This window comes from Triticum urartu, chromosome 6A (genome assembly GCF_056163025.1).
Source record: "Triticum urartu cultivar PI428250 chromosome 6A, HENAU_Tu73, whole genome shotgun sequence".
Lineage (NCBI taxonomy): Eukaryota > Viridiplantae > Streptophyta > Magnoliopsida > Poales > Poaceae > Triticum > Triticum urartu.
In genome coordinates, this window is record NC_141878.1 from 288,144,660 (window position 1) to 288,159,548 (window position 14,889).

A 14,889-nucleotide genomic window follows, 5' to 3' on the forward strand; every position below is an offset into this window, starting at 1 on the left:
AACTTCAATTGGGCGCTCGTGAGCTAATTTTGTTCTGTTCTATATCAAAAGTTAAAATGGCAATAGGAGAGTCGATGACATGCTACTTTTTTCTTATTCTTATTATTATCTATAATAAACACACTAGGCAAAAAAAACTTAAATGGGGCGCTCATGACGTCATGTTGTTTCGTTCTATCTATAAAAACTTAACATTAAAACAGGAGAGTCGATGCAAAAAGGATTGGTACAAGAGTTCGAACCGGCATTGAGAAAGAGTTCGGGCGGGACGCTATACAAATCATGCTATCATATTCTTGGACTATACGTTGCCATTAGGAAAGAGTTCGGACGCTATACAAACCGTGTTATCATATTCTTGGAGTATACGCCTGGGCGTGTTGACTATATCTGTAGTTTTTTTAGGGAGACTATATCTGTAGGTTAGTTATTTCTTCCCGGGGCATATGTGACTCGATCTGATCGTCTTCTCGGTTCTAGCTGGCGGCGCTTCGCGGCGGGGAGAAGCAGGGCGGTGATAGCTGAAGCACGACACATATCGGTTCCGGCTGGCTGTTTCCAATTGCAAGTAAGTGCATCCACTCCCCTATACCACCTCACGTGGATCCATCCGGCCACCATATCATACGAGGCGTTACAGCGCCGCCGCCTCGCACCGGCTACCACACCACGCCTCCGCCCCTCCCTCTTACCTCTGGTCTTCTACCACAGGCATCACATTTGCTCGTCGACGACGGGGACAATGTCACTCGTCCCCAACCTATCCCCAACTGGCCACCGTCCCATCACCAACTGTGCTCAGAGTTTGCAGTCTATCCATCACCTGACGAAGGTGCAAAGTTTAGACTTGCCAGTGCCCCCGGCTTGGCTCCAACTCCCAAAGCATCGATCCAGCCGACCCCTGCAAGGTAAATTGTGTGAACAACTGAACTGTTACTTCTGCTGTTGTATTGTGTGTACGAATGTTACTATGATGTAGCATAGATAGATGCATGGTTTTGCAATGATAGTGAGAATATATATGTTTTTGTATAAGACATGCACAAGTCAGTGGCCTTTGGAAACCAAGCATATATCCTGTACTTAGGAAAGACAATGTTTAGGAGGTTTTGTTTTGCTAAATTCATTGACTGAGTATATGTTCTCATCAATCTTGAAAGGGTTAAATTTGTGCCCGTTTTCTTATTTCAATTTAGTAGTGGGGTTCACTAATTATGTTAGTAGTAGACTTTGCTTCAATGCAGTGGAAGCATAACTTTGCTAACGGTAAACTATTTTGTTGTAGTGCAATGGATCGAAGCTGGATACAGGGAACGCGTTTCACACCACCATACATGAAAGGTGTTGAAGAGTTTATGGGTTTCGTTCGCCAAAATTTCAGGGAACACCAGGACATATTGTGCCCATGCAAGGACTGTCTGAATGTGGAACACCGCGGCCAGGCTGAAGTAGAGGATCACTTACTATGCAATGGTATGTCTGTTACATATACAAGGTGGGTCTTTCATGGTGAAGCGGTGAGTGATGATGAATGTGATAATACAGAGGGTGCTGCATATCAATCAGATGATGATGATGATGAGCGTGATGTAGCCAACGGAGGTGATGTTGCGTATATGGTAGATGATGTGTTCATGTATGGAGGCAAGGTGAGGGTAAGCCTAACCTCTTTTCCAAGCTAATGGATGAAGCGAAGAAAGATCTTTATGAAGGATGTAGTGATTTCACACGGCTGTCGTTCATTATTAAGCTCCTCTTTACCAAATCATACAACCGGATTACAAATAGATTATTTAATCAGTTTGTTGAGCTGATTAGTGTGGCGTTTCCACATGCTGATATACCCAAATCATACACTGAAGCTAAGAATGTTCTTAGTGAAGTCGGGCTGGGTTACGAGACAATTCATGTTTGCAAGTTTGATTGTGCATTGTTTTGGGGCCAACATGCCAACAAGAGTCATTGTCCTGAATGCGGGACATCAAGATGGAAAGACGAGGTGGGGAGGAAAAAGATACCTCACAAGGTACTTAGGTACTTTCCTATCATCCCAAGGCTTCAAAGATTTTTTGTGTCAAAGGAACAATCAGCAGATGCAAGGTGGCATAAGGAGAAGACGGTTGCTGAGGCAAATGTTATGATACACCCTGCTGATGGCGAAGCATGGAAGCACTTTGATAGTGAGTTCAGTTGGTTTGCTAAGGATGCCCGTAATATGAAGCTTGGTATTGCCACAGATGGATTCAACCCCTTTGGAAACATGACGAGTTCATATAATATGTGGCCTATTTTTATCATCCCCTACAACTTCCCACCCTGGATGTGCATGGACCAATCTAATTTCATGATGTCTTTGCTTATTCCTGGGAGAAAAGCACCTGGAAAGGAGATCCATGTATTTATGCAACCACTGATTGCAGATATGATGAAGCTTCGGGGAACTGGTGTGGAAACATATGATGCATTGACAGGGGAACCATTTAATTTTCATGCGGCATTCTTGTGGTCGATTCATGATTACCCTGGACTGGCCACTTTATCGGGCCGTATCACAAGAGGTTATCATGCATGTGTGCACTGTGATGTGGACCCTTGCTCTAAGCCATTGAAAAATAAAATTGGGTTTGTTGGGCACCGAAGATTTCTGCCTACTAATCATCCTTACAGAAGAAGCAAACTTTTTAATGGAAAGGCTGAGAGTAGAGGGAAACCTCGGAAGTTCACAAATAAAGAAGTGGTGGACAAGTTAGAAAAACTTGTTTTCAAACCAGGCAAGTATCCAGGAAATAAGAGGAAGCGCCCTGAAAAAGGCGAACCAAACTGGAGTCAAAAGGTGAGTTTGTATGATCTGCCATATTGGTCGAAACTGAAATTAGCGTACAATCTTGATGTAATGCACATTGAGAAGAACATATGTGAGAATATACTTGGGGTTCTACTAGAGAGTGATGGAAAGAATAAGGATACAGTAAGTGCAAGAGTGGATCTACAAAAACTTGGAATAAGGACAGACCTGCATATCTAAGACAAGAATTTTGGGACGGAGGGAGTAGTAAAGTATGGCTCTTAGCGAAAATGAATTATAATGATATTTTTTTGCTTTATTATTGTAGGGTTTGTCGAGAAGAAATTCGAAGGAAAGGTGTCATTAACATTGAGCAGACACTTAAGAAAGAATTCCCTACATGGTTCAAAAATCATGTAGGTTATCTATTTATGTCTTTACTATGGCCATCTTGCAGTTTTTAATGTTAAATTGTTAATAGCCTGACCATGTAACTAATGTGTGTGCATCTTGTGACAGATATATACTTTAGGAGAACAACATGTTCCGGGGGATTTGTACTCACTAGCATGTGGGACAAACAAGCGGTTAGTGGTATACTCTGCGTGCAATGTGAATGGTGTTCGGTATCACACATTTGATCGTGAAAAGAAGAGAAAAACTCAAAATTCAGGAATCATGGTGAAGGCAGTTGTCAATAATGTAGAGACTAACTACTATGGTGTTCTAAAAGAAGTTCTTGAGTTGCGGTACCCCAAAAACAAGCATGGAGAAAGATCGGTCTTTTTATTTCGTGGTGATTGGTTTGATCTCCATGCCAAGGTGACCGACATGAAAGATGATGGTTACTTCAAAAGTCTTAATGTTAAGGCGCTTCGATACAAGAAGGATCCTTTCATCTTGGCTTCTCAAGCAGAGTAAGTGTTTTACATGGAGGACACAAAATATGGAAAGGACTGGAATGTGGTGCAGACTTTCAGTCATAGACATTTGTACGATGTTCCTGAACTGGAGACAGGCGAGCTCAATGCTACAGATGCATACCAGGAAGAAATGCCCTCGACAACTTCCACTGTGAAGGATATTGATCAATTGTTGGACACTTATAGCCGTGATGATGAAGAAGGCATGCCTGTTCATGCTAGTATTGTTTATGATCTTCTGAAAAATGACAACAACTATGATGAAGATAGTGGTACTGACGATGATGGACAGGAAGATGGTGCATTGAGTGAGAATGAGCATTCAAGTGATGATGAGTAGATTGTGTAATGCCTATTTGTATTTTACCAAAGTTCAGCTTTTATATATTTTTTATATGTTCATGTTCACATAATACAGTAGAGATCATGGTACAGATTTGACACATACATGGCTGATTTAGTCAGTACTTACAGGTAATTGGACTCGTAGATAGTTTTACTTGACATCTAATTGATAGGTGTGTGCAAAATTGCAGTAGTGAACATTACGATTGATCGAGCACTCACCCTGCGGTATTCTCGCGCGTTCCGCTTTGCACGCGCCTCCTGAAGAACCACCGAGACCCGATCATTCTCCTCTCGCGCGACCCCTCTCGAGTTATCCCCTATGCCACGTGCATCCTCCAGCACCGCCTGGGCCCCCACCGAACGGCTGGAGGAAGAAGCCGCACCGTGGGAGCAGCGAGGGAAGGGACTGCCGCTGTGCTTCGACAGCACGCTGTTGCGGAACCGCCGCCGGGGAAGCAGGCGCCCGTGCAGCTCGAGCAGCAAGCAGAGGGGCGAGGGCGCTCCGCCGAAATGGCGCTCTTTGGGAGCCACCGGCGGCGAGGTGCGGCAGCGGGTCGTCTTGGTCTTCACGCGGGGTGCGGTGTGATTTGGGGAATTTTTGTGGATAACGACATGGAGGAGACGAGGAGCTAGCTGAGTGTGAGCATTTTTTTAAGCATACACCATAGTGGCAGACAAACATAATTTTTCTAAATGTTCATTGAAAATACAATAAATGTTCATTCAATTCAAAAAAATGATTTTCAAAAAATTAGAAATGTTCAATCAAAACAAAAAAATGCTCAAATTTTACAAACTATGAACATTTCTCTGAATTCGCAAACATTTTTATGGATCAATGATCGGGGAAGGAAGTGATTGTGTCAGGCGACCGCATGACGCTGCGGAGATGCTACTGCCCACCCGGGCCGCCGTGGACGACGAGCTCCTGCCCCCGTCCATCCGCAACTAGCAGAGTGCTAGCTCCTCGCTGTCCAGCGCCAACGAGCTTGAGTAGTCGCTGTCGGATATTTGTAGGGACAGGGGTGGGGTTAGCGCAGGATGGTCTGCCTGGCGGATGCGCCCGGTCTTCCCCATACCCACCCCGGGTATGGACTTTATATGAGGACTACTGCTCAGCCCGACCATATATGGATGGTACGAGGAGCCCATCTAACATCCCATATACACCTGCATGGATTTAGTTGATGAAGTACTAGGAGGGTGACGATGGATGATGAACCCTAGTTCGGTTACGTTGGAGATTGGGGGCTATGCACATGAGTAAAATTAGACTACGAAACAATCGTCATTGAAACCCATCATCACGGAGCCCCCTCCTCCCCAAGAAATTAGGGCTCCTCTCTCTCCCACCGGCGCGGCCGTCGGTCCGCCTCGTCTCCGGTGGCCATAGGGCATTGCAGCGTGGTGGATCCCGGCCTTTGCCAGTGGGAGTGCTTCATTTTTAGATGTGTTTTCGAGATTTATAAGGGATTTTGTCCTGCTCAGGAAGACGAGATGCGCGGGGACTCCCCGAAGATGGAATACGACTCTCCTCGCCTAGCAGCAGTTTCCGTGGTGCATTTACCATCGTCGGTGGGCGTGTGGAGGCGTGTCTTCTACAGATCCGTCTTTGGTTTATTTGCTCGGATATTGTCTTCATGTTGGATCCGTCTGATCTATGCTACTCTTCCTCAGTGACAGTTGTTGTCCTGATGCGCTGGTTATATGGGGCCTTAGCACGACGACTTCCCGACTATCCACTACAACAAGTTTCACCCGACTCCAATGAGGGAGGGGCGATGACAGTGTCGCGCCTTCACCTCTTTCAACGCTTGGAGTTGTCCCGAGGTGGTCTATGAATCTAGATATTTTATTATTATTTCTGGTATTCATTGTACTGCCATGATTGAAAGGAGTAGATCAGATGTTTTCCCCCAAAAAGAAAAAATCATCCCAAGTTACCAATTTTATTTACACAAGCAGTTAAAATAATCACTTAATTATTTGCATTTTGTTTTTTCCAGATCACATACTTAAGACCCCTCTATACAATTTTCGACATATTTATTTACAGTTATCCCAAAAAACATGGAAAATACCACATCATATTGTTCATATAAGATTTACTTTTTAATAATCATTTTTTACTTATTTCGAATTAAATTAATTACATAATATCAATTGGAAATTAAATTATGAAAATACACCATCTCCTCGTAAAAAAAAACTCTTTTCCCTCCACCCACGTACTATTTTCCCTCCACCCACGTACTATTTTCCCTCCACTTTTCTATATTTTTCCTGCATTCACCCTGTGTCCCTACCTGTCAAAGACCCAGCCAAAAATTATCCTTATATTTCGTCCGCGAAGAGGCGCCGCTAAAAGCCACCGCCCACCCGGGCATTTTTTCGTCAGATTCAATCGACACCACGACTGCGGCGATCAGGGCCGGCAGATTGGGGGTGGCCGCCCCGCCATCCGAGCTCGGATCCACCAACATCAACCATCCCCGTGAGCACTCCGCTATATTCCTCCCTGATTCCAGCGACCGGCGACGGCGGATTGGAGGAGGCCGCCCGACCGGCCGAGCACGGATCCACTGCATCAACTGGCGACAGCGGATTGGAGGCCGCCCCACCCGGCTCTCTTTCCCCAACGATTGCAGCGATCGGCGGCAGCTCACCGTAATTTTCTCATGCCGCCCTCCTCATACCCCAAGCTCTAGACGTAAGGGATCATCAGGGAAGGGATTTGGGGGATAAAAGCACACACGGGTGTGAGACTTCTTTACATGTCTGAATATAGCGACCATGTGGAAAATCCAATAACTCTGTAAGATTTACTTGGTCTTTATTCAGTTGTCATGAGATTTCCTGTAATACAACGACCATGTCCCTGTTTGTGACTCTGCTACCCCATAAATAGTCCTTACCTAGGATCGTCATATAACTGAATAAAGATTGAGTCTGCTCTTGTTCTTGATACAATATATTACCATATGGAGTGCACAGTGTATGTGCTTTATTTGGAATTCTAGATAAAGACTGAGTCTGCACTTCTTCTTGTTCAAAACTGAATAAAGAGTGACTCTGCACTTGTTTGAAGCTGATTAAAGACTGATTCCGCACTTGTTCTTGTTTAACTGAATTCTGGATGCTCCATATTTCCAAGTATGTTATTTATATTGATCTGTTCTACAATCCTCAAAAGCATCATACAGTAATGTATTTGCCACCACAAATTATACAAGCATCAATTCTAAGTTTAAGTATAAAGGAACACATTAACTACTAGTTAGCAGAGCTGCGTGTTACAACTGTTTTACATAATCTAGCTTTTTTTGTCTACTAGCAATGATAGCCAGGTTTCAAGAGATAATTTAATGCAATCATGTATGTTACAAGTACTCCTCCAAACAGCTTTAAGAATATTTCAGTGATCTAGTCATGATAATGTAGGCTGGTAGGTCTTTTGGCAATTCATTAAGTTCACTCTCTGTCATATTTTCCAGCTCCAGTTGCTAAAATCATGCCACCAGTACTGAAGAGTGATATGCATAGTAGTGAATATCTTGCGGAACAGAAATGCAAGGGTGATGCGTATTTGAAGGAAAGGGATGCAAGGATTGCGGAACGCACGGCTGCGGAGCGGGAGTATCTTAAGGACATAAAAAGCTCAGCTCGTAGCCTTGTATACCCTAGTGCCTCTAATGTGCAACCGACACAAAATGCACGAGCTGCTGATGATCGCAGCGACTCAGAGTATGAACCAGATGTTGAAGAGGAGGCCCATGGAGAGGAAGAGGATTTGACAGATGAAGAGGAGGTCGATGTTGCTACGTCCAAAGCAATGGTAGTATATCATGCAGACTTACATCTTAAATAATATGTACACTGTGGATTCACTTGCTTTAATTTCTCCTTGCTTGTATCATGTGTATGCCACTGTGCATTATACGTATCACAAATAGTTGACTCAAAGATTTATTCACATTTTTTGTCCCTCCACTTTTCCTAATTAATCTAGATGATAATATCTCTATTCACTGCATTCCTATTTGAACCTGTGTTGACATTGCATAAGTTGGTGTTGATTAACTGCCTTGTTTTACTCACTTTTGTGACCCAGGCACCTGAAGGTTCTACCATGCCAAAAACGAAAAAGCGTGCCAGAGGCAAAAATAGTGCAACTGCTACCTCAAGATTAACAAGATCTAGAGCTACCACAACAACTGAGTCAGTTGAAGATACAAACCATCAAGAACACTCTGCACCAAATCCAACAAACACATCACCTCACCTAACTTCTAAGGATAGCAACTCGCCTGATGCTGATTCAGGGGTACAAGGTTCTCAAGACATGATACACACATCTGGACAATCAGATAACATGATTATATTACAAGGCCAACGTATATGCGACATCATCGCTTCACCCCTTCTATTTTCCACTTGAAATTGTAACCTTCTAATTTATCTGCCAGCTTGTAATGTAGATGCATTAGCATGCTCCACTTGTCTAATTGAACCACGACCGTCAAGGAGAGGTCGTGGACGTAGACCAACCATGGGGCATAGGCTTTAGGAGTATGCAAGCAGAAATGGAGGGAGGAAAATGCGTATTGATTTTACAGCGGGGAAAGTGAGACCTACAGACCCAGTCCAAGCAGAAAAGCTTTCTTCTGAGTGTGGTATTCACATCAGGAGCAGAATGCATGTTGCTACGCACTGGAATGACTATGACAAAAGCCCACTCAAACATGTTATTCCCCATGCTATTAAAGATATCGCGGTGGGATATTTTCCTTCAATTTTCATTCACGTGTTCACATGTTGCATAGTAAATTTAGTGATATATCCTATATGATTGGTATTTCAGCTTAACTTTGAGATGGAAAAGGATGACAAGGTTGGGAATGATGTATGCACAAAAGTAATCCAGAAGGGTGTTCGACAACTATGCTATAGGCTAAAGAAGAAATACTTCAATGGTTACACTTCTCATGAAGCATTATCAAAAAAGCTAGCGAATATTACTCATGAGAATTGGACCAGCCTTGTCAATAAATGGTCTGATGAAAGAAACAAGGTTTGTAACAAGATACGCGACCAACAATAATTTTTGCACTAACATCTACTATACCGTGTGTAAATACTTATATTCATTTTCTTTATATAGAAAATATGTCAAATGAATAAGGAAAACCGAGAAGCTGTGAAGCATCACCAAAAGACTGGATCCATGTCTTATGTTGCCTATTTCAGCAAACTTGTAAGAATTCCAAATATCTTACTTGTAGTCCTATGTCTATTGCATCTAGCCAATATATATGTAGTAGTAATGTTACAATTTCATATATCTTGTAGAAAAAACACAAGTACAATAATCAGGACCCAAGTCCCATTGATTTTTTCAAAGACACCCATACAAACAGCAAGACTGGTAGCATGAGCGAGCCGGTGCTTCTAGCTCATGTAAGATTTCTTCCTCCATTGTTTCTGACTTGAAATATATTCTCATATTGATCAAGTGTAATCTAGCATATGAACTTTGCCTTAGAATCAATGTTTTTCTTTATACTACAGAATGCGATGGAAAAGAAAAGGAAAACACAATCAGAAGGTGAGCAGCCAGTATCCGATACAACGATTGTGGTTGAAGTTCTAAAGGAAGAAAGCGCCCATAGCACCTTCCTTTCCAGCATGGGGTATGCATCAAGATCCGGGAGGTCTGGGAGCTCTACTTCATCAGCCCAGATCAAAGTTTTAGAACAAAGAATTGAACAGAAGGATAGAGAGGCAAGAGTTGCAAATGATAGGTAATTATCTTATTCCCCTTTCTGTTCTTGTTCTTTCTTTTTGCTTGCTTCTGTGTGCACAGTGCACTCATTGAAGTGAACAAAAGTTCAACTAACAAGTGCTTCTTTTAACCTGGGCTGTTGACTTGATATCCTTTTGGTGATGCTTCCTGTAATCAAGCTGTTGGTTATGCATATTTTAAAACATTATAAGTTATTCTTGGGTTTACTGTCTCATTAGCCCATCCACATGCTTGCCTTGGAATTTAATAATGTACTTCTCTATTTCAAATCGGTACCCTTGTACCTTGTTATCTTGTCTGTTTTCGTCTCAATACGATGCAATGTTGTTGTGTTTTCTGATTTATAGGCATCGGGAGGAGTTAGCCGCAAGACTTGAAGCACAACAAAGAGCATTTGAAGAGATACAAAATAAGAAGCAAGAAGAATTGGAAGCTCTAAAGAAGATCCAGCAAGAGAAGAATGAAGCTTGGACAAAGAAGCAAAAGGAGATGGATAATCTTCTTGATTTTCTCTTGAGGGCTCAAGCAACTCAGCAGTCCCAGTCCAAACCAGATGGTTCATGAATGTCATCCTTACATTGGAATCATCAGGATAACATATGTGGTCTTTAGTTAATATTAGTTTTCATCTTGTCTATTATCCGTGTCAAACTTGAGTCAGTTTTTTACTGTCATTTTTGTTTACACAATGATTTGGCTGAGACGATTTCATATATAATATGATTTGACTTTCATATAAATTTATGATGTGATTTTTCTCTTTAATTTTTTCATATAATCTGATGTGATGTGATGTGAAGTAAATACTTTTTCATTGAAATTTATATTTGAAAGTAACTATATTTTTGATGATGTCATCTTCATCCATAATAAAAGTAGTGGCACTAGTAGTGGGATAGCCTATGGGTGTTGATGTGGCATAAAGTTAGTGACGTTGCCTCGTCATCGAATATGGTACAATATGGCATATTTTCTCCTAACATGTGACATTAATTGACCGTCATGGAAATAGCAAGTCGAAGACGTTCTATATAACGTCACCGAAGGTCCCAATTTCGATGACGTTTTTGCGCGCGCGCCGTCACTAGGAGTAATCTGTGACGGGGATTCCGTGACGATGCTTGTGACGCCCATAAAATGTCTCCGAGGGGTAATTTGTGACGTTATTAGCTATTCGATGACATTTTTAGCTCGTCATAGTAGGCCCGATCTCTTGTAGTGGAGAGAGAGAGAGATCAAACACATAGCTACTGGTACATACCCTCAGCCCCGAGGGTGAACTACTCCCTCCTCATCATGGAGAGCGCCGAGATGATGAAGATGGCCACCGGAGAGGGATTCCCCCCTCCGGCAGGGTGACAGATCGGGTCTACATTGGTTTTCGGTGGCTACAGAGGCTTGCGGCGACGGAACTCCCGATCTAGGTTATGTTCTGGAAGTTTGGGTATATATAAGAGGTGTTGGAGTCGAGAACAAGTCAGGGGGTCCCCGAGGCAGCCACGAGATAGGGGGGGCGTGCCCAGGGGTAGGATGCGCCCCCACCCTCGTGGTGGCCTCGGGACTCTTCTGGCCTATCTCCGGTACTTCGTGGGCTTCTTCTGGTCCAAAAATGATCTCCATGAAATTTCAGGTCAATTGGACTCGTTTGGTTTTCCTTTTCTGTGATACTCAAAAACAAGAAAAAAACAGAAACTGGCACTAGGCTCTAGGTTAATAGGTTAGTCCCAAAAATCATATAAAATAGCATATAAATGCATATAAAACATCCAAGGTTGATAATATAATAGCATGGAACAATAAAAAATTATTGATACGTTGGAGACGTATCAAGCATCCCCAAGCTTAATTCCTGCTCGTCCTCGAGTAGGTAAATGATAAAAAAAAACAGAATTTTTGATGTGGAATGCTACCTAACATATTTATACATGTAATTCTCTTTATTGTGGCAAGAATATTCAGATCCGAAAGATTCAAGACAAATGTTTAATATTGACATGAAAATAATAATACTTCAAGCATACTAACAAAGCAATTATGTCTTCTCAAAATAACATGACCAAAGAAAGCTATCCCTACAAAATCATATAGTCTGGCTATGCTCTATCTTCATCACACAAAATATTTAAATCATGCACAACCCTGATGACAAGCCAAGCAATTGTTTCATACTTCTGATGTTCCCAAACCTTTTCAATCTTCACGCAATACATGAGCGCGAGCCATGGACATAGCACTATAGGTGGAATAGAATGGTGGTTGTGGAGAAGACAAAAAGGAGAAGATAGTCTCACATAAACTAGGCGTATCAATGGCTATGGAGATGCCCATCAATAGATATCAATGTGAGTGAGTAGGAAATGCCATGCAACGGATGCACTAGATCTATAAGTGTATGAAATCTCAAAAAGAAACTAAGTGGGTGTGCATCCAACTTGCTTTCTCACGAAGACCTAGGGCATTTTGAGGAAGCCCATCATTTGAATATACAAGCCAAGTTCTATAATGAAAGATTCCCACTAGGATATGAAAGTGACAACATAGGAGACTCTCTATCATGAAGATCATGGTGCTACTTTGAAGCACAAGCCCCTTCTCTATTTTTTTTTTCATTTTTGGGCCTTCTTTTTTATGGCCTCTTTTCTCTCTCTTTTTTCGTCCGGAGTCTCATCCCGACTTGTGGGGGAATCATAGTCTCCATCATCCTTTCCTCACATGGGACAATGCTCTAATAATGATGACCATCACACTTTTATTTACTTACAACTCAAGAATTACAACTCGATACTTAGAACAAAATATGACTCTATGTGAATGCCTCCGGCGGTGTACCGGATGTGCAATGATTCAAGAGTGACATGTATGAAATTATGAACGGTGGCTTTGCCACAAATATGATGTCAACTACATGATCATGCAAAGCAATATGACAATGATGAAGTGTGTCATAATAAATGGAATGGTGGAAATTTGCATGGCAATATATCTCGGAATGGCTATGGAAATGCCATAATAGGTAGGTATGGTGCCTGTTTTGAGGAAGGTATATGGTGGGTGTATGATACCGGTGAAAGGTGCGCGTTATTAGAGAGGCTAGCAATGGTGGAAGGGTGAGAGTGCGTATAATCCATGGACTCAACATTAGTCATAAAGAACTCACATACTTATTGCAAAAATCTATTAGTTATCAAAATGAAGTACTATGCGCATGCTCCTAGGGGGATATATTGGTAGGAAAAGACCATCGCTCCTCCCCGATCGCCACTCATAAGGAAGACAATCAATAAATAAATTATGCTCCTACTTCATCACATAACAGTTCACCATACGTGCATGCTACGAGAATAACAAACTTTAACACAAGTATCTCTCAAATTCACAACTACTCAACTAGCATGACTCTAATATCACCATCTTCATATCTCAAAACAATCATCAAGTATCAAACTTCTCATAGTATTCAATGCACTATATATGAAAGTTTTTATTATACCCATCTTGAATGCCCATCATAGTAGGACTAATTTTATAACCCAAGCAAATTACCATTCTATTCTCAAGACTCTCAAAATAATATAAGTGAAGCATGAGAGTTCATCTATTTCTTAAAACTAAAACCACCGCCGTGCTCTAAAAAGATATAAGTGAAGCACTAGAGCAAATGACAAACTACTCCAAAAGATATAAGTGAAGATCAATGAGTAGTCGAATAATTATGCAACTATGTGAAGACTCTCTAACATTTAATAATTTCAGATCTTGGTATTTTATTCAAACAGCAAGCAAAACAAAAGAAAATAAAATGATGCTTCAAGCAAAACACATATCATGTGGTGAATAAAAATATAGCTCCAAGTAGAGTTACCGATGAACGAAGATGAAAGAGGGGATGCCATCCGGGGCATCGCCAAGCTTAGGATCTTGGTTGTCCTTTAATATTACCTTGGGGTGCCTTGGGAATCCCCAAGCTTAGGCTCTTGCCACTCCTTATTCCTTAGTCATTGAATCTTTACCCAAAACTTGAAAACTTCACAACACAAAACTTAATAGAAAACACGTAAGCTCCGTTAGTATAAGAAAATAAATCATCACTTTTGGAACTGTTGTGAACTCATTCTTTATTTATATTGGTGTAATATCTACTGTATTCCAACTTCTCTATGGTTCATACCCTCCAATACTACTCATAGATTCCTAAAAATAAGCAAACAACACAATGAAAACAGAATCTGTCAAAAAGAGAATAGTCTGTAGCAATCTGGAGGTCTCGATACTACTGTCACTCCGAAAATTCTGAGATAAATTGGTGGACCTGAGGAATTTGTCTATGAATCACCTGCAAAAAATAATCAACCTAAATGCACTCTCCAGTAAAAAATGGCAGCTAATCTCGTGAGCGCAAAAGTTTCTACTTTATACAGCAAGATCGCAAGGACTTCACCCAAGTCTTCCCAAAGGTTCTACTTGGCACAAACACTAATTAAAACATAAAACCACATCTAAACAGAGGCAAGATTAATTATTTATTACTAAACAAGAGAAAAAATCAAATAACAAAAATAAAATTGGCTTGCCTCCCATCAAGCGCTACCGTTTAACGCCCCTAGGTAGGCATGATGGTTTCAATGATGCTCACATAAAAGATAAGAATTGAAACATAAAGAGAGCATCATGAATAATATGACTAGCACATTTAAGTCTAATCCACTTCCTATGCATAGGGATTTTGTGAGCAAATAACTTGTGGGAACAAGAATCAACTTGCATAGGAAAGTAAAACAAGGATAACTTCAAGATTTTCAACACATAGAGAGGAAACTTGATATTATTGCAATATGTAAAAGCATATGTTCCTCTCGCATAATAATTTTAAGTAGCATCATGAATGAATTCACCAATATAACCATCATATAAAGCATTCTTTTCATGATCTATAAGCATAGATTTTTTATTACTCTCCACATAAGCAAATTTCTTCTCATGAATAGTAGTGGGAGCAAACTCAACAAAATAACTATCATGTGAGGCATAAT

At 41.3% G+C, this 14,889-nt stretch overlaps 2 protein-coding genes, 1 long non-coding RNA gene and 1 pseudogene across 4 annotated transcripts; 3 read left to right on the forward strand and 1 right to left on the reverse strand.

The window, feature by feature from the left end:
- Positions 1-208: 208 nt before the first annotated feature.
- On the reverse strand, positions 209-4,695 carry LOC147965026 (uncharacterized). Its single transcript, XR_015608103.1, has 3 exons — positions 4,276-4,695; positions 3,830-3,946; positions 209-901 (listed from the first exon to the last, which is right to left on the reverse strand). It is a non-coding gene; the product is annotated as an uncharacterized LOC147965026 (long non-coding RNA).
- LOC147965027 (uncharacterized) lies at positions 1,507-3,311 on the forward strand. Its single transcript, XM_087527860.1, has 2 exons — positions 1,507-2,833; positions 3,114-3,311. Exons 1-2 carry the CDS (start codon positions 1,682-1,684, stop codon positions 3,150-3,152), a joined length of 1,191 nt encoding a protein of 396 aa, XP_087383986.1. The 5' UTR covers positions 1,507-1,681; the 3' UTR covers positions 3,153-3,311.
- LOC147965028 (uncharacterized) lies at positions 3,049-4,262 on the forward strand (annotated as a pseudogene). Its single transcript, XR_015608102.1, has 2 exons — positions 3,049-3,201; positions 3,305-4,262. The product of XR_015608102.1 is annotated as an uncharacterized LOC147965028 (transcript).
- A 4,054-nt stretch (positions 4,696-8,749) lies between the features above and the next one.
- On the forward strand, positions 8,750-10,423 carry LOC147965029 (uncharacterized). The gene is made up of 6 exons (XM_087526641.1): positions 8,750-8,830; positions 8,918-9,127; positions 9,218-9,310; positions 9,406-9,513; positions 9,625-9,857; positions 10,207-10,423. Exons 1-6 carry the CDS (start codon positions 8,750-8,752, stop codon positions 10,421-10,423), a joined length of 942 nt encoding a protein of 313 aa, XP_087382767.1.
- Positions 10,424-14,889: the final 4,466 nt, after the last annotated feature.

Excerpts from the sequence above, each read along its gene's own strand:
- LOC147965027 (XM_087527860.1), top strand. The coding sequence starts at position 1,682 with ATGGATGAAGCGAAGAAAGATCTTTATGAAGGATGTAGTGATTTCACA. Across the intron at positions 2,834-3,113 it reads AACCAAACTGGAGTCAAAAG|GGTTTGTCGAGAAGAAATTC; the intron begins GTGAGTTTGTAT and ends TTATTATTGTAG.
- LOC147965029 (XM_087526641.1), top strand. The coding sequence starts at position 8,750 with ATGCATGTTGCTACGCACTGGAATGACTATGACAAAAGCCCACTCAAA. Across the intron at positions 8,831-8,917 it reads ATGCTATTAAAGATATCGCG|CTTAACTTTGAGATGGAAAA; the intron begins GTGGGATATTTT and ends TTGGTATTTCAG. Across the intron at positions 9,514-9,624 it reads AGCCGGTGCTTCTAGCTCAT|AATGCGATGGAAAAGAAAAG; the intron begins GTAAGATTTCTT and ends TTTATACTACAG.